The sequence below is a fragment of the Staurois parvus genome, unplaced genomic scaffold, assembly GCF_062004578.1.
Source record: "Staurois parvus isolate SC_StPar_1 unplaced genomic scaffold, SC_StPar_1.0 ptg001112l, whole genome shotgun sequence".
Taxonomy (NCBI): Eukaryota; Metazoa; Chordata; class Amphibia; order Anura; family Ranidae; genus Staurois; species Staurois parvus.
Window position 1 is genome coordinate 608,322 of NW_028318908.1, and position 27,955 is coordinate 636,276.

At 47.4% G+C, this 27,955-nt stretch overlaps 1 protein-coding gene across 1 annotated transcript; it reads left to right on the forward strand.

The window, feature by feature from the left end:
• The first annotated feature begins 2,634 nt into the window (after positions 1-2,634).
• Positions 2,635-27,951, forward strand: DLST (dihydrolipoamide S-succinyltransferase). Its single transcript, XM_089658937.1, has 15 exons — positions 2,635-2,758; positions 12,867-12,900; positions 12,970-13,018; positions 13,130-13,179; positions 13,260-13,334; positions 13,468-13,523; positions 18,486-18,597; positions 21,533-21,700; positions 22,490-22,566; positions 23,041-23,138; positions 23,217-23,347; positions 24,534-24,607; positions 24,687-24,770; positions 26,628-26,795; positions 27,520-27,951. Exons 1-15 carry the CDS (start codon positions 2,702-2,704, stop codon positions 27,652-27,654), a joined length of 1,368 nt encoding a protein of 455 aa, XP_089515063.1. The 5' UTR covers positions 2,635-2,701; the 3' UTR covers positions 27,655-27,951.
• Positions 27,952-27,955: the final 4 nt, after the last annotated feature.

The following is a 27,955-nucleotide window of genomic DNA, read 5'->3' on the forward strand; positions in this document are numbered from 1 at the left end:
AAGATTTGATGGTACATTGCCCCGTCCATTGTCCCTTTGATGCGGTGCAGTTGTCCTGTCCCCTTAGCAGAAAAACACCCCCAAAGCAGAATGTTTCCACCACATTTGACAGTTGGGATGGTGTTTTTGGGGTCATAGGCAGCATTCCTCCTCCTCCAAACACGGCGAGTTGAGTTGATGCCAAAGAGCTCGATTTTGGTCTCATCTGACCACAACACTTTCACCCAGTCCTCCTCTGCATCATTCAGATGTCCAGTGGCAAACTTCAGACGGGCCTGGACATGTGCTTTCTTGAGCAGAGGGACCTTGCGGGCACTGCAGGATTTCAATCCTTGTCGGCGTAGTGTGTTACCAATTTTTTTCTTGGTGACTGTGGTCCCAGCTGCCTGGAGATCATTGACAAGATCCTCACATGTAGTTCTGGGATGATTCCTCACTGTTCTCATGATCATTGACACTCCACGAGGTGAGATCTTGCATGGTGCACCAGACCTAGGGAGACTGACAGTTGTTTTGTTTCTTCCATTTGTGAATGATTGCACCAACTGTTGTCACCTTCTCACCAAGCTGCTTGGTGATAGTGCGGTAGCCCAGTCCAGCCTTGTGTAGGTCTACAATCTTGTCCCTGACATCCTTGGACAGCTCTTTGCCATGGTGGAGAGTTTGGAATCTGATGGTTTGATTGCTCCTGTGGACAGGTGTCTTTTATACAGGTAACAAAATGAGATTAGCAGCACTCCCTGATAGAGACTGCTTCTAATCTCAGCTTGTTATCTGTATGAAAGACACCTGGTAGCCAGAAATTCTACTGAATGATAGGGGATCAAATACTTATTTCCCTCATGAACATGCAGATCAATCATCATTTGTTAGACGCATTTCTTTGAATTTTTTGTTGCTATTCTGTCTCTCAGTGTTACAATACACCGAACATTCGATTTTTAGACTGATTATTTCTTTGTGAGTGGGCAAACATTCAAAATCAGCAGGGGAGCAAATACTTATTTCCTTCACTGTATGATCATGGGCACTGTGGCTTACACATACACTATGTTGCCAATTGTATTGAGCCAGCCCTCCAAATCATTGGATTCAGGTGTTCCAATCCCCTCCATGGCCACAGGTGTATACAATCAAGCCAACACAACAAACACTTTTCTCCTGCGCTAGAAAGGACTCAGTAGACCCAATAGGAATGTTCTGGAATATGCACTGCTTTCTGCCCTCAACAGACTGGGGTGATCCAAATACACTGGATGCAAATAGAGAAACGGAGAAAGGGCGCACCGACCTAGTGCATTATCATTTAAAATATTTATTGAAGAAACAAAGTAAGTATCATACTCACAATAGACATAAAAACACAGGCATGTCAGACTGAACAAGATGTATGTCCAACTGGTTAACGCGTTTTGAGGACACAACCTCTTCCTCAGAGGTTGTGTCCTCGAAATGCGTTAGCCAGTTAGACATTCAGGGTTCCATCGTAGGGCCTCAGCTGTTTGGATCATACATCTTGTTCAGTCTGACGTGCCTGTGTTTTTAGGTCTATTGTGAGTATGATACTTTGTTTCTGCAATATATATTGTATACAATGAAGCCCCTAGGCATGCAGACTGCTTCTACAGACCTTGGTGAAAGAATGGGTCGCTCTCAGGAGCTCAGTGACTCCAAGTGTGGTCCCGTGATAGGTTGCCACCTGTGCAATAAGTCCATCCGTGACATTTCCTGGCTACTAAATATTCCACGGCCAACTGTTAGTGGGATTATAACAAAGTGGAAGCAACTGGGAACAACAGCCACTCAGCCACCAAGTGGTAGGCCACGTCACATGACAGGGCGGGGTCAGCGCATGCTGAAGCGCACAGTGCGCAGAAGTCACCAACTGTCTGCAGAGTCAATAACTAAAGACGTCCAAACTTTGTGTGGCCTTCAGATTAGCCCAACTAAGGTTTGCCTTTTCCCTGAAATGAAGTGCAGATCTCAGCCTTACCCCAGGTTCACACCTAAGCATTTTCGCAGTCCATGTAACATGATTTCCTATGGGGCGCGTTCACATCTCCGCACTTTCACCCGGTACATTTTTTGGAAAGGGTCAGGGACTTTTTTGAAAGTAAAAGTTGTTTTTGGTTCTATAGACCTCAATGGGAAAGCTGCAGAAAATCATGTATTGCGTTTTTGATACGTTTTGCGTTTAAAATCTGCCTAGCAACAAGCGAAATTTAAAAAACAAACCGAAAAACACACAAAACGCAACCTGCATAGGTGTGAATCTAGGGGTTACTGTGGCTCCTGGAAGATGACATCCTCCCAACTCTGCCCCGTCTCCCCCACACCTCCCAATCAGAGTGTACAATCTCTCCTGTTATGAGAAGCACGTCCTCTGCCCGTTCATGGCTTTGATAGGCCACTCCCCCGGGTCACATGGCAACCCCTCCCCTGTAATGGAACTCTTAGCTCCGCCCCGCCCCCTTTACTGCTTCCGTTAACACTCCCACACACTAGAGGCCGAGAATTCCTACTTCCGGTTCCCGGCGTAACCACCATCTTCCCAAAGATTGTACACAGAAAAAAAGGGCTCCGGACTCCGACAAAATGGCGAACAGAGGGACAGGATCAGTGTAGGGATCGGCGCTCTCCCTCGCCCGGGTCACTGGTCCGGTCCTGCTTCCGGCGTGTCCTTGAGCTGAGTGTCCCAGCCATGTTCTCCCGCTGCCTGAGTCGAACCCTGCGCTGCCCGGTGTCCGCCCTCCGGACGGTGAGTCTGATTATGTACCCCCAGCCCTCCCCCTACATTACTCGGTGTCCGCCCTCTGAGGGGTGAGTCTGCCCACGCCCTGAGGAGGGTGTATGTACCTACCATCTCCCGCATACTCCACCCTCCAGGGGTGAGTCATTCCCATAGGTGATCTCAGGCTGTGGCTTGCTTGCTTTTGGGCTGAGGGGGTTTGTGTGTCGCCAACCTAAGTCATAGCGAGGTCTCACAAAGTTGGTGTTCATTGCTGATCATGTGATCTGTGCCGCCCCATTGCCCTCAGTGAGGTCATGTGACTGGTGTGGCAGCTTCTGATCACATGATAGGGGTGGGGTCGGTCTTTCCACCCTGGCTGTCCCCAACGTCATCATGGCCGCTCAGATGGGATGGGGACGCGGTGCAGAGACTGACACCATTGTAGATGATAGGGTGGAGTCCCTTAGTAATGTCCAACGCACGTCTCTTGATGGTCAGGAGCCATCATCGCTTTTCTGTATTGTACATCGCAGGGTGCAGGCAGGGCAATTACGGGCCGGGTCACACTACATGCAGTCCAGCGTAGTTTTCTGCATAAAAAACACATTGAAAGTAGGTTCTATGGTGTCCAATGCAGCAGTTCCCGGGAGTTCAAGAAAATGAAGTAGAATGTGCCTTTTTCCTGCAATAAAATGCACCGAAACGCATCAAAAACGCATCGGACCCCAGTACAGTAAAAAAAAGTATCTGAAAATGTTCCAAAAACGCATCGGACCCCATTACAGTGAAAAAAAGTATCTGAAAATGTTCCAAAAATGCATCGGACCCCAGTACAGTGAAAAAAGCATCTGGAAACGCTTCACAAATACACTGAACACATTTATTTATTTCAGGTACTTGTATAGCGCCATCAAGTCTGTAACCCTCAAGGGGCGTCCAATCTAAGGTCCCTAACCCTCAAGGGGCGTCCAATCTAAGGTCCCTAACCCTCAAGGGGCGTCCAATCTAAGGTCCCTAACCCTCAAGGGGCGTCCAATCTAAGGTCCCTAACCCTCAAGGGGCGTCCAATCTAAGGTCCCTAACCCTCAAGGGGTGTACAATCTAAGGTCCCTAACCCTCAAGGGGTGTACAATCTAAGGTCCCTAACTCACATTCATACATACACATACTAGGGACAATTTAGACAGGAGCCAATTAACCTACCAGCATGTCTTTGGAGTGTGGGAGGAAACCGGAGTACCCGGAGGAATCCCACGCAGGCACAGGGAGAACATGCAAACTCCAGGCAGGTGGTGCCGTGGTTGGGATTCGAACCAACGGCCCGAGTACTGCCAGACGGAAGTGCTAACCATTTAGACACTGTGCTGCCCTAAACACATAAAAAAATGTTAAAAGTACGCATGCAGGAACACGTCCCGAATGGATCTGGTGTGCGGAGCCGGACGCCTCTCACCCCCGGTTCACATCTGTGCGGCTGCGTTTTGCACGGGCATGAGAGCCCATTCTTTTGAACAGACTCCTGTGCCCCGTAGGGAAAGAAGTCTCTGCATTTGTTTGGAAAACGCAGCCCACGCGGGAACCTCGGTTCCCAGTACGGCTGCGTTTTCCAGTGCAGGCAGCATGCCATTAGAACTAATGGCACCTGCCCGCGGGTCCGCAATTCTCTGTGCGGGTGGTGCGGCTGCACGGATTTCCATGCGGATCCGCAGCGGCACCACCCGCATAGATGTGAACCTAGGGTAAAACTGAAGCACTCAGAATCTGGTGCAGCTATGTTTGGTAGCCAATCAGCTTCTAACTTCAGCTTGTCCAATCACGCTTTGACAATTAGCCCTGGTTCACACTGGATGCAACTTGGCATGTGATATGAATGCCTTGTGACTTGCAAATCGCATGCCAAGTCGCACCCTACTGTCCGCAATTGGAGTGGTCATATCAGTGCCGTTCTGACTTGGTTGGAGCCGCACCGATTTCAAAAGTAGTCCATGCACTACATTTGGTCCAATATGCATAGTTATCTGTGTCAGATGTCTTGCTAATCACACCTGAAATCGGCGGGTCCCCCGACTTTGAAATCGTGCAACTGCACTGTAAGTCACGCGATTTTAATGTCGGACTTGATGTGAACGGAGGGTAAGCCCGGGTTCACACTGATGCGGCGGTGCAGAATTTGCAGCGTTTTCAGTGCGAATTGCGCAGCGCATCAGAATTGCACCCCGTTCATGTGAAACGCTGCTGGTGTGTATGTTAGGTTAACACCCCGAAAGTGGTCCGCAAAACATGGTGCGATGTGATCCGATTCTAGTGCAGACCAAGAAATGGGTCCTGCATGTTTTTGGTGCGGTTGCGGTGTGATTAGAGCCATACTTATTGTACGGCTCCGAGTGCGGTTCCAGTGCGAATAACATGCGCTATATACGGAGCCGCACGTATGTGAACCCAGGCTAAAACCTGGAAGCTGATTGGTTTCTATGCAGAGTTGCACCAGATTTTGCACTCTCCAGTTTGGGCAGCAGAGTGGCTAAATGATTAGCGCTTCCGCCTAGCAGTACTCGGGTCGCTGGTTCGAATCCCAACCACGGCACCACCTGCCTGGAGTTTGCATGTTCTCCCTGTGCTTGCGTGGGTTTCCTCCCGGTACTCCGGTTTCCTCCCTCCAAAGACATGCTGATAGGTTCATTGGATCCTGTCTAAATTGGCCCTAGTATGTGTATGTATGAATGTAAGTTAGGGACCTTAGATTGTACACCCCTTGAGGGGTTAGGGACCTTAGATTGTACGCCCCTTGAGGGGTTAGGGACCTTAGATTGTACGCCCCTTGAGGGGTTAGGGACCTTAGATTGTACGCCCCTTGAGGGGTTAGGGACCTTAGATTGTACGCCCCTTGAGGGGTTAGGGACCTTAGATTGTACGCCCCTTGAGGGGTTAGGGACTGATGTGAATGTACAATATATATGTAAAGCGCTGCGTAAACTGACGGCGTTATATAAGTACCTGAAATAAATAAATAGTAGATAAACGCCAGAGTATCTTCATATCCTTCTAGGAAACCATGGAATCCAAAGTCTGCTAAGCCAGAGAACAAGTCCTCATTACAATGAAGGGGTACCTCCACTCGCTCAGGAAGGAGGGGGAGGTGTTGGACGTTGCAGCCCTTCGTGGAGGTTTGGTAGAAGGAGATTCCAGACGTAGGGCTCCCCACTGTAGTGTCCCTTGGCTACAATCTGGAATGTTGAATTTCTTGCTTGCTTTCAAATGCTTCTTCGAATCCCCAGGAACGATTTGTTCTTTTTGCCAGCTCTCGATCATCTCCTGTCTCAAGGAGTGATCTTTCTGGTTACCGAAGGCAAAAGGATTTGCAGTTTCTACTCAATCCTTTTCACAGTTCCCAAAACCAAACAGCAATATTCATCCCATCTTGGATCTCAAGAGACTTCACAAGTTTCTACGAATGCAGAAGTTCCCTTTGTGGTCGGTGGTGGCCTCTCTCCAGCAGAAAGATTCATGGCATCTGTGGATATCAAAGATGCTTACCTGTACGTTCTGATCTTTCCACCTCTCTTAGGTTTACAGTGGCAGACTGTCATTTTCAGCTTGTGGCCCCTGCCGTTCTGTCCACAGCCTACACTGTGTTCACCAAGGTCCTGGCTTTGGGACACATAACCGGGATATTCCTGTCATAGGGTATCTGAACGATTTTACTTAGGGGGGGGGGAACAATCCACTTCACTGCTGAAGAACATTGTGTCTGTCAGGAATGGACTCGCCAGTGGTGGTGGGACTCACCTGCCTTGTGGGCTGCAGTACCAAGGCTGGCCAGTGGGTGCTCTCAGCAGCCAGAATCTTACTCCTGCAATCAGGCCATCACCTGAGACTGATTGCAGGAGGTGTATTTAAGCAGGACCAGGCCTGTGATCAGTGCCTTGGTGTATAGACCTTGGCCCCTGTACCCTGATCCTGCCTGCTTGAATCCTGACTCTGCCTGTACTGACCTCGGCTATTCCTGACTACTCTTCCGCCTGCTCCTTCTACCTTGCCTGCCCGTTTGCTACCGACCCGGCCTGCCCGACTACGTTTAGTAGTGTTCTTATTGTTATCTGTTGGAGGTTTGGTTTGTTTGCACTGTGTTTATGTTTAGTCTTGCACTGCGTTTATGTATTGTTTAGTCTTGAATAAATTGTATTGTTTATACTATACCTGAAGCCTGTGTTTCCCTGTGTCAGTCCACACACCTCTGGTCATACCTGGAGCCCTGACAGTGTCTCTCATGATGCACTCTCTGGAAAGGTTTGGATGGGTTCTAAATTTACAGAAATCGGCTTAATCAGGCCATACTCTAGACAAAAACATTGTTCGAAAATCCATCATTTGGACAGTTCGATAATTTTTCATCTAGTTAGTGGGCACCAATAGAAAATTGGTTTTGACTTTTTTTGAGCCAAAAAAATCGAAGGAAAAGATTGGAAATTTCTGCCAAATGGACGATAAATTGAAACGTTAATGTGCTTGTCGGCTGTTAAAAAAAAAATCGGAACTTTTTGTACTGCGCATATGTGACAAGAAACAAAGCGGATTCCTTTATGTCCATTGACTGATTTATCATTCAAAATTTGGTCATTACATGATGGCAATATGGTTTGCTCTCAGGACCGAGTGTTCGTAAAACTAAATTGAATGATTTTTCAACTAGTGTATGGCCATCATTAGTCTGGACCTAGGAGTTGGAATATTTAGACCTGACCCTGGATACCCTCCATCTGAACAAATGTCTTGCTTTGAGATCCCAGGTGGACCTGCTCAAGTCATTGACAAATCCCTCTGATTCGTGTATAAGGGTTCTAGGAAAGATAGTAGCCTCCTTTGAGGCAGTGCCCTTTGCCCAGTTTCATTCCAAGCCCCTATAGCTGAATGTCTTGGTGACATGGGCGCAGGACTGGTGGATCTTCTCCACTGATCTTGGAGATGGGAAAATAATTTCTTCATTACTCTTGGAAGGTTCTGGTGATTTGTTTTGCCCTACTGCATTGGTCAGTGCAACTGAAGGGTGTTCCCGTAAGGGTCCAGTTGGACATTGCCATGTCGGTGGCGTACATAAATCATCAAGGAGGCACAAGAAGTTGTTGCTGCTCAAGAAGAGGACATGGGTCTCATCCTGTCTTGGGTGGGACTCTTATGTTCTCAGTCTGTCTGCTGTTCACATTCCAGGTGGTTTAAAATGGGCAGGCGTATTTTCACAGCTGTCAACAACGGTCTCCAGGGAGTGGGCTCTACACCCATTGGTGTTCAAGGAACTCTGTTGAAGGTGGAGCATCATGGATGTAGATCTTCTCGTGTCTAGGTTCAATGCAAAGCTGGACAAGTTCATCTTCAAGACTGGGAATTCCCAAGCGTTTGCATCAGCATCTCTTGGGACACCGTGGGACCAGTTCTCCATAATGTATGCCTTTCTGCTGTTAGTTTCTATCTTGATTGCTTTGCAGGATTTGAGTGGAAGGTATTCTGGTGGTTCTAATTGTGCCTGCCTGACCCAGGAGAACATGGTGCTTTGACATTGTAAACATGCGGGGGATGACCCTTGGATCCCTCCAGATCTACCAGACCTTCAGTTGCTAGTTCAGTCTTCCATATTTACAGTCACTGGCTTTAACGGGATAGCTGTAGAAGCCAGGATCTTGAGGGACAGGAGAGTCTTTGATTTGGTCATTACTACTACCCTACTGAACCCTCGGAAGGAGACTTTAAGTGAGATTTACAACAGAACCTTGAAATCTTATTTTGTTTGGTGTTAGGCTGGGTGAGTTCATCCTTGCAAGTTTGACCTGGGTCACATATTGGTGTTTTTCCAGTCTGGAGTTGACCAGGGTTTGGTTGTGAGTATGATCAAGGATTGTATCTCAGTCTTGGTCTTTTTTTCAGAGACCAATTGCTTCTCATTCCTTGGTGCATGCCTTTGTGGAAGGTGTCGCCCATATTGTCCCACCGGTCAGAACTCTGTGGGACCTCAACTTATATATTACTTTCTATATTGCAGAGATCTTTGTTTGAACCCATCCAGGATATTTTTTTAGCCCTTCTGATTTGGAAGGTTTTTTTTTTTTGTCTGGTTGCCATTTAGTTTTGCTCACAGAGTTGCAGAATTGGCTACTCTTTCCTGTAAGAAACGGTTCCTGGTGCCAGGTGATTCCATGGTCTCAGCCGTCATTTTTACCTAAGGTGGTTGCTTCTTTCCATCTCATCCAGGACATTGCATTATCAGTTTTTCTATCCTAAACCTTAGATGCAGGAGAACAAGGCTCTTCACAGTTTGGATGTTGTTCATGGGATCAGGTGTTACCTGAAGATATAGGCTATTTGTCATTCAAATTCCCTCTTTGTGCTTCCTGAAGGCCCAAGGAAGGGGCACCCAACTTCCAAATCTTCCATTTCTCAATGGATTCTTCAGCTTATTGCTCAGGCATACAGTCTAAAGGGCAAAGTTCTACCGTTTGTTTCTATGTCGGCTCAGTGTTGGCAGTGGGCTGTTTGTCATCAGGCTTTGATAGCTCTAGTCTGTAAAGCTGCTTCTTGGTTCCTACTTTCAAGAAATTTTACCAAGTAGATTGTAAGCTCGAAAGAGCAGGGCCCTCGATCCCCTCATGTTTTGCATTGTATTGGTATTGTTCTGTCACATGTTCTGTCCCCCTTTGTAATGTACAGCGCTGAGCGAACTATTGGCGCTTTATAAATACTGTATAATAATAATAATAAGTAGATGTTGGAGCCTCTGAGGACGTTAGCTTTGTTCGCTGTGTGTTGCAGACCGCTGTGTGAGGTTTTAACCTGTTCTAGTTTAGTTATTTGGGGCCAATTGGCCTGTTGCTGTGTTGCCCTCCCCTCATTCAGTGCTTTGGGACATACCTATCATAATGAAGATGCATGGTGTTCTGTAAAGTATGACAAAAAAAATATAATTTTTTTTTAACTCAAAATTTTATTGAGAATAAACAAAATAAGAAGGTTTACATGTTCCAGAGTAAAAACATCAATGAGTAAACAAAGATAAGCTCCATCAAACATCAAATCCATGACATTGTATATATAATCCCAGTAGCTTTTTTTTCTTTTATTTACAATGATAGCCGAGGATAGCATACTAGCAGCTGTGTATACCAGCACGGGATATAGCAATTTAAATCGTTCACAATAGTCTAAGATTAAATCTGTCGAGGACAGGGTGGATTTGATGTAAATCCTAGTTTTCTACATAAAGACTAATTCTTGCTGGTATAACTTTAATATACAAGTAGATGAAGATTTTTAGAATAACAACTTTTCATATTAGTTTTTTTATCCCCAGTTTAATAGGTTAATCATTCATATTTGGACAACTTTTCTGTTGTACTTAGGAAGGAGAAAAATAATCATTACCTTAATAATAACAATTTAAATAAATGTATTCAACTGAAACAATAACATTCCAGCATATATGATTTGCTTAAACATCCATGTTTGGTAACTAATTTGGCTAAACAAAATCTATATATTTTAAGAAACTTAGACTGTCAGCCCCTCCTCCTCACACTTAGCTTCACTTTCTTCTTGTGCAGATCTATTCCACTCCAAACAATCAGAAAAATATTGTTTCTATTCTATTCACTGAACTTCTTGCAATTTAGCACTGAAGGGGTTGATTCTGTATTCATAGGTTTGTAGAAGTTAGGATGAAGGTCTTTTTCTTAACTCTGTTCATGTTATAACATTTTTGCTGTGAAGAAGAGGCATGTGATCTCCGCTGAGTCATTCAGTTTTGAGAACTGCAAAAGTAAACCGAGCATCTGTGATAATATCTTGTAGGCAGAGAAACTGCCCAATAATCGTACAAAAACCTCTGGAAGAGCATGACATTGTGAATGGATTCATGGAATTTATTTACCAAAAAAATTAAACATATACAGCCTTATTCTACATAATTAAAAAACTAATCTTTATTGCATGATGGAATAACCTTTGGATGGTAATATATTTTCCTCAAAAAGCATTTTATTTAAAAAAAATCCGATTTAAATAAAAAAATCTGATTTAAATAAAAATCCACCCTGGTCGAGGATAACCCAGGTGAGTCCAACCACGGGGACCATACATTGTGAAATATGCCACGACACCCTCTATGTTGGATATATTTTTCCAAACGCAGCGTGTCGCTCATCTGAGTAATCCACTGTTTCAGAGTAGGTGGATCCGCTGACTTCCAGTGTCTAAGAATTGTTTTCGAGCCTGGAAGAGAGCCCTAGTAATCACCTGTTTATGTAGGTCCTCCACCTGAAGATCAGGCAGGATGCCCAAAAAGGCAATGTTTAGAGTCTTCCCCAAGGGTACCCTGAAATACTTTATTAATGATCTTAAGGACTCCCCTCCAGTATAGGTAAAGGTTTGGGGCATCCCCATGATCCCTAGAGCACCTGGTACACGTAGGGTCCCCTCTCGCCCTCATTTTGTACAGTCTGAAAATATTAGTTTTGATCTACTTGTAATACCCTTTTCTTGAAGTACATCACCGGACACAAAGATCCCACCCTTCTTCCTTTGTGGTTCATGGCTTGCTCCAAAAATTAAAGCCTTGCCTAAGGGGACTTGTTATGCATGAGAGGAGACTTTCCTGTTCTTATTGCTGGTGTCCAGTCTCCTGAATGTGACAGCGCAACCCTGTTGTAATGGATATGAATATGCTTTGTGTCCCGTGATGTAGTCCAAGAAAAGGATTTTGTAGGTAAACAGTAAAATTCCATTTTCTCTGCCATCTGGTGTTTTGCTAGATGTTCAGCAGTGCGCCATTCTGGATGGAGTTTTCCATTGGCTCCGATGTTCCTTTAATAGAGGGATCTGCAGTTTGTCACATTGAGGGGGGGGGGCGTTGGCGCTATGTCCTGTAATTGGGATGGGAGGAGCACAGTGCAGGCAGCTGATTGGAGGAATGTTGGTGCTACGCCCTATAGTGAAGGTGGAAGGTGCACAGTGCAGGGAACTGATTGGAGGAATGTTGGTGCTACGCCCTATAGTGACGGTGGAAGGAGCACAATGCAGGGAACTGATTGGTGGAATGTTTGTGCTCCACCCTATAGTGAAGGTGGAAGGAATACTATGCAGGAAACTGATTGGAGGAATGTTGGTGCTACGCCCTTTAGTGACGGTGGAAGGAGCACAATGCAGGGAACTGATTGGAGGAATGTTGGTGCTACGCCCTATAGTGAAGGTGGAAGGAGCACAGTGCAGGGAACTGATTGGAGGAATGTTGGTGCTACGCCCTATAGTGAAGGTGGACGGAGCACATTGCAGGGAACTGATTGGTGGAATGTTGGTGCTCCACCCTATAGTGAAGGTGGAAGGAATACAATGCAGGGAACTGATTGGAGGAATGTTGGTGCTACGCCCTATAGTGAAGGTGGACGGAGCACATTGCAGGGAACTGATTGGTGGAATGTTGGTGCTCCACCCTATAGTGAAGGTGGAAGGAATACAATGCAGGGAACTGATTGGAGGAATGTTGGTGCTACGCCCTATAGTGAAGGTGGAAGGAGCATAATGCAGGGAACTGATTGGAGGAATGTTGGTGCTACGCCCTATAGTGAAGGTGGAAGGAATACTATGCAGGGAACTGATTGGAGGAATGTTGGTGCTACGCCCTATAGTGACGGTGGAAGGAGCACAATGCAGGGAACTGATTGGAGGAATGTTGGTGCTACGCCCTATAGTGAAGGTGGAAGGAGCACAATGCAGGGAACTGATTGGAGGAATGTTGGTGCTACGCCCTATAGTGAAGGTAGAAGGAGCACAATGCAGGGAACTGATTGGTGGAATGTTGGTGCTCCGCCCTATAGTGAAGGTGGAAGGAATACTATGCAGGAAACTGATTGGAGGAATGTTGGTGCTGCGCCCCATAGTGAAGGTGGAAGGAGCACAATGCAGGGATCTGATTGGTGGAATGTTGGTGCTACGCCCTATAGTGAAGGTGGAAGGAGCACAGTGCAGGGAACTGATTGGAGGAATGTTGGTGCTGCGCTCCATAGTGAAGGTGGAAGGAGCACAATGCAGGGAACTGATTGGAGGAATGTTGGTGGCGCTTCTCTCCAATCTCTAAAAGTTTTTCTCTCTCCTGCAGGGTTCCAGCGGTGCGCAGATCCGGCTTTACACACGTGAGTATGAGTGTTATGTTCTGCAGAGAACGGTGCAGAGCTGTTCCTTATGTTCTTTTTATTTTTCAGGGGCTGCTGGGTGCCGAATCACGTCTGTTGGCAGCCAGAAGACCTTTCTGTACGTAGAGGACAGTGCCTGCACTGTGGATCTGGGTTGCTGTCAGTAGCTAGGGGTTTGTATGTGTTTGGACAGGGTGCTGATTGTGCCGTCTGCTCTCTTTCTCTACAGACCCTCCAGTACAGATGCAATCAGGTTCTATCGGACATCAGCCGTCTGCAGTAAGTGATCTCACAGCTTACCAATCGGACGAAACAATTCAGTGATCACTATTCTTCTAACCCCTCCCTCTCTCTGGCAGGGCAGGACGTGGTGACCGTCAACACACCAGCATTTGCTGAATCTGTCACAGAGGGAGATGTCAGGTGGGAGAAAGGTGAGTTGGTGGTGCTGCTGGGTTCCTGGACACGTGGGAAAGACGGGCCAAGGGCGGTCAGCTGCGGGGGGATGGGTTTTCTATGCAGCCAGGCTCCAAGTGTGGTCAGTTAACCCCTCATTGTCTCTTGCAGCTGTCGGGGATGCCGTATCTGAGGATGAAGTTGTGTGCGAGATTGAGACTGACAAGGTGATTGGAATTCTCCTGGATTTTTACCTACTTTTGTTATGTAGACACTGAACCATTGCACTGATTGAGTGCTGAGAGGGAGGGTCTGCCCTCTGTAGTCACAATTATAGGTTGCGGTATTCTAAAGACAGGGCCTGTAGCTGTGTTGTACCATCGGTTATTTGGTCATCAGGCGCTGAGGGGTAGATTTACTAAAAGTACAATGGGTATCGAAAAAAATCCCCCCCCCCCCCTTAAAATCACATTTTGTTGCTTTGCACCCTAAAATAAAGACAGGCACAGTTTTTATTTTATCCAGCTGTATTTAAAATTCAAAAACAGACTCGCCGAGTTGGAAAAAGGATCACCCCCTACTAAGAATGACTTGTAAACTCAATCAGGTGTAGCCAATCACCTTCTCAATGGCTCACAAAGCCATTTAACTTTCATTTGTGATTAGCTGTGGTCTTTTTGATTAGCTCCGTATGAAAGGAACATTCCTGGAGCATTTCAGTCCCTAGTTGTGCAACTGATGCAAGCACTCAACGATGGGTGGCGAGGCACTGTCAAAAGATCTCCAGGATAAAGTTGTGGACAGGCGCAAGTCAGGAGATGGATACAAAAATGTTTCAAAGGCTTTATCAATGCCTAGAAGCAGAGTGAAGTCTATTAAGAAGTGGAAGGTATTTGGTACAACACAGAACCTTCCGCGATCAGGACGTGGCTCCAAACTGGATAAAAGAGCCAGGAGGAAACTAAGCAGAGAAGCTACCAAGGGGCCTACAGCAACTCTGATGCAGTTGCAGGAATTGAGGACAACGAGTGGTCATTGAGTGCATGTGACAACAATATCACAAATTCTCCACTAATGTGGCTTGTATGGGAGGGGAGCAAGAAGAAAAAAACGCTCCACAAGAAAGACCACATGGAAAAAGGTGTTCTGGTCAGATTAAAAACCAAAGACCAAAATGGAATTATTTGGCCTCGACACTATACGATATATCTGGCAGAAGTCCAATCCAGATCGCCATCCAAATAACACCATTTCTACCGTAAGAATTAATTTCATAGTGCATTGTAGGTCTACACATACTTCAGTGAGGTGTCGGCATTACCTAAATTTGGGAACAGCGCCACACCCTTATATTCCAGTACCTTCCAACATGACAATGACCCAAAGCACACAGCAAAAATGACCTCACAGTGGTTGGAGGAGAAATGTCCTTGCATGGCCTAGTCAGAGCCCAGACTTCAACCCCATTGAAAATCTGTGGAATGACTTGAAGACTGCAGTCCAAAAACGGTCACCATGGAATTTACCTGAACTTGAGCAGTTCTGCAAAGAAAGGTGGGAAAATATTGCAACGTCTAGATGTGCAAAGTTAGTGGAGACATATCCCAACAGAGGAAAGGCTGGAATTTAAAGCAAAAGGCGGTTCAACAAAATACTGACACAAGGAAGTGATTCCTTTTTCCATCTCAGTGATTCTGTTTTTTAATTTTTTTTCTGACATGTTATATCTTTCACGTGGATATTATAAGTTGCACAGCTGGATAAAACAAAAGCTGTGTCTGTCTTCATTTCAGACAGCAAAGCAACAAAATGTGATTATTTTAAAGGACGGGGATTATTTTCTATACAAACTTTATTGCACTCAGAATCTGGTGCAGCTGTACATGGTAGCCAATCAGCTTCTAACTTCAGCTCATTCAATTAAAGAGGAACTCTGGGATAGGCAAAAAAAATCACCTATTAGTACACCCCCCCCCCCCCCCCCCCTAGACAAAACGCTAAACAGTTAATAAAAATGTTGAAACTCCTTGCCATTTAGGAGGAAAGTCTAATTGAATTTTCATGACCTCATCTCTGTAATTCAAAAGATAACCGCATCTGCTCTGCCAAGGAGGAGGTTTAACAGCCGGGAGTACATCATATTATCTCCTCTTCCCTCTGCAGTAAAAGTTCCCAGCAAACACAGGGAATTGTAGTGAATGTGGGTGGGTACACAAGGCCTGTACATGTTGAATGTGTCTGAGAGTCTGTCTGCTCACAACTGCAAGTGGGATTGAATTACATCACTGCTTCCTGTAGAAAGAACTACAGCAGGGATGTGCCAAGACCAGTGACTGGGGGAATAGGAGGCATAGCAGCCACTAATCTTACAAACCAGAAACCAAAAATAATGGTTTGATTTGAAAATGAATAGGCTATTTCAGAGCAACTACTGAGTGAACCAGAAGATGGATGACCTATTCGGTGGTGGCAGCAAATCAGCAACAAGGACATGTAAAGAAGTTTTTGCCCGGAGTTTTGCTTTAAGCTTTGGCAGTAAAACCTGGAAGCGGATTGGTTTCTATGCAGAGCTGCATCAGTTTTAGTAAATAACCCTTATAGTCTCCCTGCAATGAGGACAGAGATGCCTTGTGTAAACTTCTTGGAAAAAGCTGTAAGCCAAAAGATGGGCTGGGTTATAGGGTTCAGACAGTGCTGGTGCCGTGGTTGCTGCAGGAATGAGAAATGCAATATTTTTTTTTTTTGGGGGGGGGGGTGGAGGAGGGAGGGGGGTCCCTTACTGTTCCACTAATGGCAATCAGACATTTAATATACATGATTAAATAGATTGTGGAGTAGGTATGATGGTGCAATATTGCAGTAAGGATGGCTGTGCAGTCACACAGCTTTCCACCCTCTTTCCAAAGCATGTCAGCAGGGGCTCCAATCACAGCTCTGTGTTCAACTCCCTGACCACATTACCAGGGACCCCATTCCCAGCTCTATGCCCACCTCCTGGAACACATTACGAGGGGTCCCATCCACAACTGTCTGTCCACCTAACAGAAAACATTACCAGGGACCCCATTTACATCTCTGCACCCACCTCTCAGAATACCTATCTCCTATAAATAGGGGTCCTTGTGTGAGGTGCTATGAGTAAGTGGGGACCCTCATTTGGGAGGGAGGTGCTATAAAGGGGGGGCCCTCGTGGGAGGTGCTATAAATGGGGGGCCCTTGTGGGAAATGCTTTAAATAGGGTGAGGTGATCATGGCTCTGCTATAAATAGAGGTTCTCGCGAGGTGATCCTAGCTCTGCTATAAATAGAGGTTCTCGTGAAGTGATCGCAGCTCTGCTATAAATAGGGGTTCTCGCGAGGTGATCGCAGCTCTGCTATAAATGGGGGTTCTCGCGAGGTGATCACAGCTCTGCTATAAATAGGGGTTCTCGTGAAGTGATCTCAGCTCTGCTATAAATGGGGGTTCTCGCGAGGTGATCGCAGCTCTGCTATAAATGGGGGTTCTCGCGAGGTGATCGCAGCTCTGCTATAAATAGAGGTTCTCGCGAGGTGATCCTAGCTCTGCTATAAATAGAGGTTCTCGTGAGGTGATCGCAGCTCTGCTATAAATGGGGGTTCTCGCGAGGTGATCGCAGCTCTGCTATAAATAGGGGTTCTCGTGAAGTGATCGCAGCTCTGCTATAAATAGAGGTTCTCGTGAGGTGATCGCAGCTCTGCTATAAATGGGGGTTCTCGCGAGGTGATCGCAGCTCTGCTATAAATAGGGGTTCTCGTGAAGTGATCTCAGCTCTGCTATAAATGGGGGTTCTCGCGAGGTGATCGCAGCTCTGCTATAAATGGGGGTTCTCGCGAGGTGATCGCAGCTCTGCTATAAATAGAGGTTCTCGCGAGGTGATCCTAGCTCTGCTATAAATAGGGGTTCTCGTGAAGTGATCGCAGCTCTGCTATAAATAGGGGTTCTCGCGAGGTGATCGCAGCTCTGCTATAAATGGGGGTTCTCGCGAGGTGATCGCAGCTCTGCTATAAATGGGGGTTCTCGCGAGGTGATCGCAGCTCTGCTATAAATGGGGGTTCTCGTGAGGTGATCCCAGCTCTGCTATAAATGGGGGTTCTCGTCAGGTGATCGCAGCTCTGCTATAAATGGGGGTTCTCGTCAGGTGATCGCAGCTCTGCTATAAATGGGGGTTCTCGCAAAGTGATCTCAGCTCTGCTATAAATGGGGGTTCTCGCGAGGTGATCGCAGCTTGGCTATAAATAGGGGTTCTTGCGAGGTGATCTCAGCTCTGCTATAAATGGGGGTTCTCGTGAGGTGATCCCAGCTCTGCTATAAATGGGGGTTCTCGTCAGGTGATCGCAGCTCTGCTATAAATGGGGGTTCTCGCGAGGTGATCGCAGCTTGGCTATAAATAGGGGTTCTCGCGAGGTGATCTCAGCTCTGCTATAAATGGGGGTTCTCGTGAGGTGGTCACAGCTTTGCTTTGGAGCCTTCTTGTAAGTTGTTATAAATAGGGACATGTGAGATGGTCACAGTTGTGGTATAAATAGGGACCCTCATGTGAGACACTATGAATAGGGGCCCTTGTGTGAAGTTCTGTAAATTAGGGCCCTCTTGTGAGGTGGTCACAGCTCTGCCTACTGATAGATTTTATATGTAGTTTGGCTTTTGAGGACTCTGGGACCTAAGAGTCTCCCTGAGGCTGCTCTGACATCTGCCTGAACTCGTATTGATACTACATGCAGTCTTCCAGCTCCTAAGTCACCATAGCAGTATCCAGCACAGAGCCTTGTAGTTTGCTTTATTCTTAAAATGAACCTGTGTTCCAATGTGCACGTTGTCCCCTTTGGGGGGAGGACAGGATAAAGACAACCTGTCTATTGTGAGACTTCTTCATTCTAAAACTCCTAAGAGTTAAGCCCTGCCAACTATCATTCCATTGTCCAATAAATACGGCTTAGAGACCATAGCAGCATTTTCATTGGACAGGGCGGGCGGTGGAGTTTAGCCATTAAGTCAGGGCTCTGTATCAAAGTGAAACTAAATCAGAGGGGGGAACAGGACAGGCATTTCTGGCTAAAACACGTAATAGGCATCTTGTGGTGTTTGCTGTGAAGTATACTCCCAGTTAAGACTGGTTCTCTTTAATTACTTTAATATGTTTCATCCAATACGCTTCATATTTCCTTTTGTAGACATCGGTGCAAGTTCCCGCCCCTACAGCTGGAGTTATCGAGGCTCTTTTGGTCCCTGATGGCGGAAAGGTGGAGAGTGGAACTCCACTCTTTGTCCTTAGGAAGTCTGGAGGTACATACTATTGACTAGAGGAAAAGGGGGAGGGGTCAACCTGGAAATGTATATTACTAGCTAGAGGAAGAAGGGGGGAGGGGTCAGTCTGGAGCTACATAGTATTGGCTAGAAGGGAGAGGGGTCAGTTTAGAGCTACATAGTATTGGCTAGAGGAAGAAGGGGGAGGGGTCAGTCTGGAAGTACATATTACTGGCTAGAGGAAGAAGGGGAAGGGGTCAGTCTGGAGGTACATGGTATTGGCTAGAGGAAGAAGGGGAATAAGTCAGTCTGGAGGTACATGGTACTGGCTAGAGGAAGAAGGGGAAGGGGTCAGTTTTGGAGGTACATAGTACTGGCTAGAGGAAGAAGGGGAAGGGGTCAGTCTGGAGGTTCATGGTACTGGCTAGAAGAAGGGGAAGGGGTCAGTCTTGGAGGTACATAGTACTGGCTAGAGGAAGAAGTGGGAGGGGTCAGTCTGTAGGTACATGGTACTGGCTAGAAGAAGAAGGGGAAGGGGTCAGTCTTGGAGGTACATAGTACTGGCTAGAGGAAGAAAAGGAAGGGGTCAGTCTGGACTTGCATGGTACTGGCTAGAGGAAGAAGGGAAAGGGGTAAGTCTGGAGGTACATGGTACTGGCTAGAGGAAGAAGGGGAAGGGGTCAATCTAGAGGTACATGGTACTGGCTAGATGAAGAAGGAAAAGGGGTCAGTATTGGACGTACATGGTAGAGGAAGAAGAGGAAGGGGTCAGTCTGGACTTGCATGGTACTGGCTAGAGCAGGGGTCTGCAACTTTTAAGACATAAAGAGCCACTTGGACCCGTTTCCGAAGGGAAAAAAAAGACTGGGAGCCGCAAAACCATTGCAACATTTAAAACAAATCCGACACTGCATATATTGTTTCTTACCCTAATGCTATATACAGGATCGTGCAGTTAGCTTCATCCCCCATATAGTAATTCATCCCCCATAGTAATTCATCCCCCATATAGTAATCCATCCCCCCTATAGTAATTCATCCCCCATAGTAATTCATCCCCCCTATAGTAATTCATCCCCCCTATAGTAATTCATTCCCCATATAGTAATTCATCCCCCATAGTAATTCATCCCCCATATAGTAATTCATCCCCCATAGTAATTCATCCCCCATATAGTAATTCATCCCCCATATAGTAATTCATCCCCCATATAGTAATTCATCCTCCATATAGTAATTCATCCTCCATAGTAATTCATCCCCCATATAGTAATTCATCCTCCATAGTAATTCATCCCCCATAGTAATTAATCCTCCATATAATAATTCATCCCCCATAGTAATTCATCCCCCCTATAGTAATTAATTCCCCATATTGTCTCAATTCACTTACCTTTGCTCCGCGCGTTCCTCTCGCTGTGTTCCCGCGCTGTGTTCCGGTCTTCAGGACGGACTGTGAGAGGAGTTCGTCACGCTGCCCCGCCTACATCCTGGCTGCCCCGCCTACATCCTGACAGCTAATGTTCCACGCTCCGCGGGCCGGATTAAAAGAGTCCTGACTTTTGAGGCGGCCGCCCGAGAGGAGGGAGGGGAGCGGGCGCCCGGCACACAGAAGAGCCGCATGTGGCTTGCGATCCGCGGCTTGCCGACCACTGAAACCCTATTGCCTGTCACCTGGTGGGCAGTGTGCTCCGGAGCCGCAGCAAAGATGAAAAAGAGCCGCATGCGGCTCTGGAGCCGCGGGTTGCCGACACCCGGGCTAGAGGGTTCTGTCTGGACTTACATGGTACTGGCTAGAGGAAGAAGAGGAAGGGGTAAGTCTGGGGATACATGGTACTGGCTAGAGGAAGAATGGGAAGGGGTTCAGTCTGGAGGTTCATAGTACTGGCTAGAGGAAGAAGGAAAAGGGGTCAGTCTTGGACGTACATGGTAGAGGAAGAAGAGGAAGGGGTCAGTCTGGACTTGCATGGTACTGGCTAGAGGGTTCTGTCTGGACTTACATGGTACTGGCTAGAGGAAGAAGAGGAAGGGGTAAGTCTGGGGATACATGGTACTGGCTAGAGGAAGAATGGGAAGGGGTTCAGTCTGGAGGTTCATAGTACTGGCTAGAGGAAGAAGGAAAAGGGGTTAGTCTTGGACGTACATGGTAAAGGAAGAAGAGGAAGGGGTCAGTCTGGACTTGCCTGGTACTGGCTAGAGGAAAAAGGGGTCAGTCTGGACTTGCATGGTACTGGCTAGAGGAAGAAGGGGAAGGGGTCAGTCTGGAGGTACATGGTACTGGCTAGAGGGGGAAAGGGTCAGTCTGGAGGTTCATGGTACTGGCTAGAGGAAGAAGTGGGAGGGGTCAGTCTGGAGGTACATGGTACTGGCTAGAGGAAGAAGGGGAAGGGGTCAGTCTTGGACGTACATGGTACTGGCTAGAGGAAGAAGGGGAAGGGGTCAGTCTTGGACGTACATGGTACTGGCTAGAGGAAGAAGGGGAAGGGGTCAGTCTGGACTTACATGGTACTGGCTAGAGGAAGAAGGGGAAGGGGTCAGTCTTGGACGTACATGGTACTGGCTAGAGGAAGAAGGGGAAGGGGTCAGTTTTGGACGTACATGGTACTGGCTAGAGGAAGAAGGGGAAGGGGTCAGTCTTGGACGTACATGGTACTGGCTAGAGGAAGAAGGGGAAGGGGTCAGTCTTGGACGTACATGGTACTGGCTATAGGAAGAAGGGGAAGGAGTCAGTCTTGGACGTACATGGTACTGGCTAGAGGAAGAAGGGGGAGGGGTCAGTCTGCAGGTACTGGTTAGAGTAAAAGAAAAAAAAAAGGAGCGGGTCAATCTTGAACTCCTTAGTATTAGCTTGAGAAAGAAAGGGGAGGAGTTTGTCTTGGAGGTACGTAGTGTTGGCAGAGGGTGGTCAGTCTTGAAGAAGAATTCTGGAAGGTGATAGATTTATCTGCTTTGTTGTTTTTTCTTTTTCATTCAGCTGCTCCTAAAAGCAAAGCGGCCGAGGCTGCAGCTCCTCCTCCATCTGTAGCTCCGCCTACAGCCAGCCCTCAGCCTGCTTCAGCCCCACCTCCTGCTGCTGGTCCAATACCCACAACTCTCCCACCTGTGCCACCCGTCTCTTCCCAACCACTGGAAACCAAGCCTGGTACGTTGCAACAAGATGTTGGGTGGTGTGTGATTGGTATAATTTTTTTGCCAAATTTTGTTGTAAGGGGATTGGAAACAGTAGATATAGAAGTCAGAGTGGATAGTGACATTGGGTGGGAACTGTAGATATGATATAGAGATTAGCAGTTGGACACGTGCACTGAGTGGACAATGTAGATATGGAACTCTGTGACTGGACACTGTAGATCTGGAGGTTAGCTGTTGAACACTGGCACTGGGTGGACACTAAATCTTGAGGTTCGTGATTGGACACTGGCAGTGGGTGGACACTGTAGATATGGAGGTTAGTGATTGGAAACTGGCACTGGGTGGACACTGTAGATATGGAGGTTAGTGATTGGAAAATGGCACTGGGTGGACACTGTAGATATGGAGGTTAGTGATTGGATACTGGCACTGGGTGGACACTGTACATACGGAGGTTAGTGATTGGACACTGGCACTGGGTGGACACTGTAGATACGGAGGTTAGTGATTGGATACTGGCACTGGGTGGACGCTGTAGATACGGATGTTAATGATTGGATATTGGCACTGGGTGGACACTAGATATGAAGGTTAGAGACTGGATACTGGCACTGGGTGGACACTCTAGATATGGAGGTTAGTGATTGGATACTGGCACTGGGTGGACACTCTAGATATGGAGGTTAGTGATTGGATACTGGCACTGAGTGCACAAGTTGCAAGACATGATAGCATATGATTGGTATTGGTGGTTCAGTTTGGTGGGCGGAGTTGATATTGACATATTATGAACTTGCAGTGTCTGCTGTGAAGCCAACAACTGCCGCTCCTGTGTCTGAGGTCGCCCCAGCTGGCAGCGCACGCACAGAACACAGGGTAAGCTCCTCCTCCCTTTCCTAAAACCAGCAGGGTATGCCCCTCCTCCCTGTCCTGACACAGGGTAAGTCTCGGTTCACAGTAGTGCGACGTCCTGGAGACTTGAGTACTACTTTGATGCGATTTGGTGTGACTTTGAAGCAACTTTCAGGGAATGCCTGGGCAATCTTCCTGTAATGTCAGATCCAATATAGATGAGGATCCAACTTGGAGGCGACTTCCAGTAAAGTCTATGGGCACAAGTTGGATAGAAGTTGCCTTGAAGTAGTACAGGAACCTTTTCTAAAGTCGGTGCTAATTAAGACAGCTCTCATTGACTGACATGGGATTTCACATGTCATGTCAGAAGTTGGATCTCAAGTCTCTGCAGTGTGAACCGAGCCTTCGCCCTCCTCGCTTTCCTCCTAACCACATGGTACACCCCTCCTTCCTTTCCTCCGCACTGCGCTGCTCTACTCAGTGTGCCCTCTACAGGTGAAAATGAACCGCATGCGGCAGAGAATCGCTCAGAGGTTGAAGGAAGCTCAGAACACGTGTGCTATGCTGACCACCTTCAATGAAGTGGATATGAGGTAAGTGTCCAGTGTCTGGGGGGGGGAGGGGTTTAGTCTTCCGGCTTGGAGTCTCATAACGCATCTCCTCTTCTACAGTAACATCCAGCAGATGAGGACGCAGCACAAAGACGCTTTCCTGAAGAAACACACCCTAAAGCTCGGCTTTATGTCCGCTTTCGTTAAAGCTGCAGCCTTCGCCCTCCAGGACCAGCCGGCTGTCAATGCTGGTGAGCCTCTCCTATATAACACCCCATGGCATGCCCCGTCTTACCTCCTCCATTCTGAGGGTGTATATTACAGGACCCCCCCCGTAATCCCTGCCTCTCTAGTCCCTGTTCTGTATTCATTTGCTGGTCTCTGCCCCCGCCCGGCATGTTAACAGACTCCCAATCCCCGGTACCTATCCCCTACCTGTTTATTAGAGCCTGTCTGCACCCTGCATATTAGAGGCTCCTCCCTCTTCAGTCCATGATAAGTCTCCTTTCCCTGTGAATTGGAGGCTATCCTCTCCCTAGTCGCCATTCTGTATTTTAGAAGCCTCCACCTCTCCAGTCCTTGTCCTGCATACTGAATTCCTCCCTCTCTGGTCCCTGCTGTCTATATTAGAGGTCCTGCTCCTTCATTCCTGGGTCAATATCCCCTCCCTGCATATTACAGGCTCCTCCCTCTCTGGTCCCTGTCCTCGCTGCATATTACAGGCTCCTTCCTCTCTGGTCCCTGTCCTCGCTGCATATTACAGGCTCCTCCCTCTCTGGTCCCTGTCCTCGCTGCATATTACAGGCTCCTCCCTCTCTGGTCCCTGCCCTCGCTGCATATTACAGGCTCCTTCCTCTCTGGTCCCTGCCCTCGCTGCATATTACAGGCTCCTCCCTCTCTGGTCCCTGCCCTCGCTGCATATTACAGGCTCCTCCCTCTCTGGTCCCTGCCCTCGCTGCATATTACAGGCTCCTCCCTCTCTGGTCCCTGCCCTCACTGCATATTACAGGCTCCTCCCTCTCTGGTCCCTGCCCTCACTGCATATTACAGGCTCCTCCCTCTCCAGTCCCTGTGCTCACTGCATATTACAGGCTCCTCCCTCTCCAGTCCCTGTCCTCAATGCATATTACAGGCTCCTCCCTCTCCAGTCCCTGTCCTCACTGCATATTACAGACTCCTCCCTTTCCGGTCTCTGTTCTCACTGCATATTACAGGCTCCTCCCTCTCCAATCCCTGTCCTTTGCATATTAGAGGCTCCTCCCTCTCCGATCCCTGTCCTTTGCATATTACAGGCTCCTCCCTCTCCTGTCCCTGTCCTCACTGCATATTACAGGCTCCTCCCCTCCAATCCCTGGTTTGTCACCGCACTGCCTACTAGAGCCCCCCAGATGTTAGTGAGTTCTCTGTCTCCACCTTTTCTGTTTTTTCCCCTCATAGTTATTGATGATACAACGAAGGAGATCGTGTACCGAGACTACATAGACATCAGTGTGGCTGTATCTACACCCCGGGTGAGTGAGCGAACATTTGAGTGAGGCGTGGGGTTAGGAGAGATTCTACTCTGATTCGACCTTTCCCCTCCCCTTGCAGGGTCTGGTGGTTCCTGTGTTACGCAATGTGGAGTCTATGAACTTTGCTGACATTGAACGGACCATTGCGGAGCTTGGAGAAAAGGTGATGTAATACAGAACACTACAGCTTGGGGGCAACACTGCAGAGTGCGTCACATGACATATAGTGCAAATAAATCCTTCGTACCCACCCATGAAGAGCATCATAAAAGACTAAAGAATATGTAAACCCAGCTGCTCATGTTCCTGCTGTACCATGTATGAGAGAGTCTCCTGTTCTCTTTATATTGCTTCCTGTGTGTGAAATCTCTGGTGTTCCTGCCAGTCCCTCTGCTTTCCTGATGAAAACTGACCACAATAGACATGAGACCACAGCATGGTCAGTTCTCTAGCTGTGCTGGGAATTCAGCCAGCTTTCCTCCAGTGATCAGACTTCTTCTGACGTGCACCCTCCTGCACAGCCATTCACTGGGAAGATCAGTGTACTGCTTTTTTTTTTTCTCTCCACTCTTAAGAAGCTGAGAACAGAGGGAATGTGATCATTTATTTTTATGTATAAATATACATATATATTTATTGTATATAATTTTTTTAAATCTACACACAAATGTACTGCCTTTCATTTATATTTTTAACTGAGTGGGTTGTTTTACAAGGCAAGGGTTTACATATACTTTAAAGTGTTACTAAACCCCCAACAGTACAATCAGTCTGTAGATGCAGTAAAGCATGCTTGTTATACTCACTGTGGAATCTAAGGGGTTAATCCTCTGCACTGTGTAAAAAGGCTGTTTGAGCCTGTCTTCTCTGCCTCTCCTCTTGTTCAAATGTCCACACAGATAAGACAGACTGATCCTGTAGCCCTTCTGCACATGCTCAGTTTGGTGTGTATTGCTAGAGAGTCTTTTTTGTTTGGGAGAGTGCATGTGATCAGCACAGGGCCAATCAGCACTGTCCAGACAGAGGTCAGGGGTTCTGCATCCTTCTAGAGCAGAAAGAAAACTCTTCCTACAAGCTTTAACCAGTGCTCTGCTGAAGTCACAAGGCTGCTCTAAGTGCTGAAGAGAAAAGGTATTTAGCAGTTTTTATTTACTAAAATATTTGCACTTCCATGTTCTGTGGGAGACCGTATATAGTGAATGCAGGGTCCTGGGAGAGCAGATGTAATGAATGCAGGGTCCGGGAAGACCGGATATAGTGAATGCGGGGTCCGGGAAGACCGGATATAGTGAGTGCGGGGTCCGGGGAGAGCGGATGTAGTGAGTGCGGGGTCCGGGGAGAGCGGATGTAGTGAGTGCGGGGTCCGGGGAGAGCGGATGTAGTGAGTGCGGGGTCCGGGGAGAGCGGATGTAGTGAGTGCGGGGTCCGGGGAGAGCGGATGTAGTGAGTGCGGGGTCCGGGGAGAGCGGATGTAGTGAGTGCGGGGTCCGGGGAGAGCGGATGTAGTGAGTGCGGGGTCCGGGGAGAGCGGATGTAGTGAGTGCGGGGTCCGGGGAGAGCGGATGTAGTGAGTGCGGGGTCCGGGGAGAGCGGATGTAGTGAGTGCGGGGTCCGGGGAGAGCGGATGTAGTGAGTGCGGGGTCCGGGGAGAGCGGATGTAGTGAGTGCGGGGTCCGGGGAGAGCGGATGTAGTGAGTGCGGGGTCCGGGGAGAGCGGATGTAGTGAATGCGGGGTCCGGGGAGAGCGGATGTAGTGAATGCAGGGTCCGGGGAGAGCGGATATAGTGAATGCAGGGTCCGGGGTTTAGTAACACTTTAATATCCGTTCACCTTGACTATATGCAGAATTCTTTGAAAGAAAGGGGGAACGGTTGATAGTAAAACATCACCAGTGGGAAGTGGCAGGGTTAGTGGTGGAAGGAGAGAGCATGACATCACCAACAGGGTGGGAAGTGGGAGGACTCAGTGGAGGGAGTAGATCTGAGCTGTTTGAGTAATGGACGCATGTTTTGCTCTTCAGGCTCGCAAGAATGAGTTGGCAATTGAAGATATGGATGGTGGCACCTTCACGATCAGTAATGGAGGGGTTTTCGGGTCCCTGTTTGGCACACCTATCATCAATCCCCCACAGTCAGCCATCCTGGGAATGCATGGCATATTTGACCGACCTGTGGCCATATCTGGAAAGGTATGTACATTTATGGTAGTGGGGTCTGGAGGGTTCGTGTAGGGCCAGTGTTGGATGGATTCGGGATTTTGGAGTCTGTTGTACAAATTAAGATGTGCCTTACAGAAGTCATGTAGACGAAAGGCAACCATAGATGGATTGAATCTCAACCGGTTCAGCAGGAACTGATCAAAATTCGATCAAGCTATGGGCAGTCTGATTGTACCCATGTCAGTCTGATTGTACCCATGTCAGTCCGATTGTACCCATGTCAGTCCGATTGTACCCATGTCAGTCTGATTGTACCCATGTCAGTCCATTTATTAACTTGGGTACAAGCAGCCTGTCAGATCTTTAGCATGTGATTACTGCCTGTAGCTATAGCTGTTAGCAATAACCATTGTGGCTCCCCACCAGAATGCAATAGTTCTGCAGGAGAAATTCCCCCAACAACATTGACTGTGTTGATGGGGGAATCAAGCGATTTTATTTTCTGCAAACCATGGCTGAAGGAAAGAAAATCACATAATCTATGGCTTGCCTAAATGTTTAAAGATTGGGGGGGGGGGGGGGGTAGATTTAGGGTATGTTAGGGGCTTTGTTGATTTGAGATTTCACGGGGCAGTTTAGATTTTAAGGGTTGCCATTGTAATTTTGGTGTGTTGAGTGGTTATGTGGGCTCATTGGGCCTGTTTTTGGCTTGTGTCTCCATTATTTTGCTCATTGTGCCTTGCTGGTCTCACAGGTGGAGGTGCGCCCAATGATGTATGTTGCGCTAACTTATGATCATCGATTAATAGACGGCAGAGAAGCAGTCCTTTTCCTGCGCAAGATCAAGTCGGTAGTGGAGGATCCTCGTGTTCTCCTTCTGGACCTCTGAGGGATTTTCTGCACGGTCCTCAACTATCCATTTACTTCCCATCTCCCCAGTTTTATGTTGGAGGGGCCACAGTTCCCCAACCCAACCCCCACTGAGCAAATAGGCGCCAATTCAGAGACTTGCTGTGCGCTTTATACAGACTCCTCTTCCAGTGGGTTGGGCCATCACCTCTTCCACCTATTTTGGATATGGGTCCTTCTATCAGTATGGCACCTTGCAACATAATATACAGAGTTAACTACAATATTTAAAGACCTGATTTTAAATGTTTAAAAATAAACACCGTTTATGAAAATACGCT

Coding starts and splice junctions, on each gene's coding strand:
- DLST (XM_089658937.1), top strand. CDS start 2,702: ATGTTCTCCCGCTGCCTGAGTCGAACCCTGCGCTGCCCGGTGTCCGCC. Junction 12,901..12,969: donor GCAGATCCGGCTTTACACAC/GTGAGTATGAGT, acceptor TTTATTTTTCAG/GGGCTGCTGGGTGCCGAATC. Junction 22,567..23,040: donor GCGCACGCACAGAACACAGG/GTAAGCTCCTCC, acceptor TGCCCTCTACAG/GTGAAAATGAACCGCATGCG.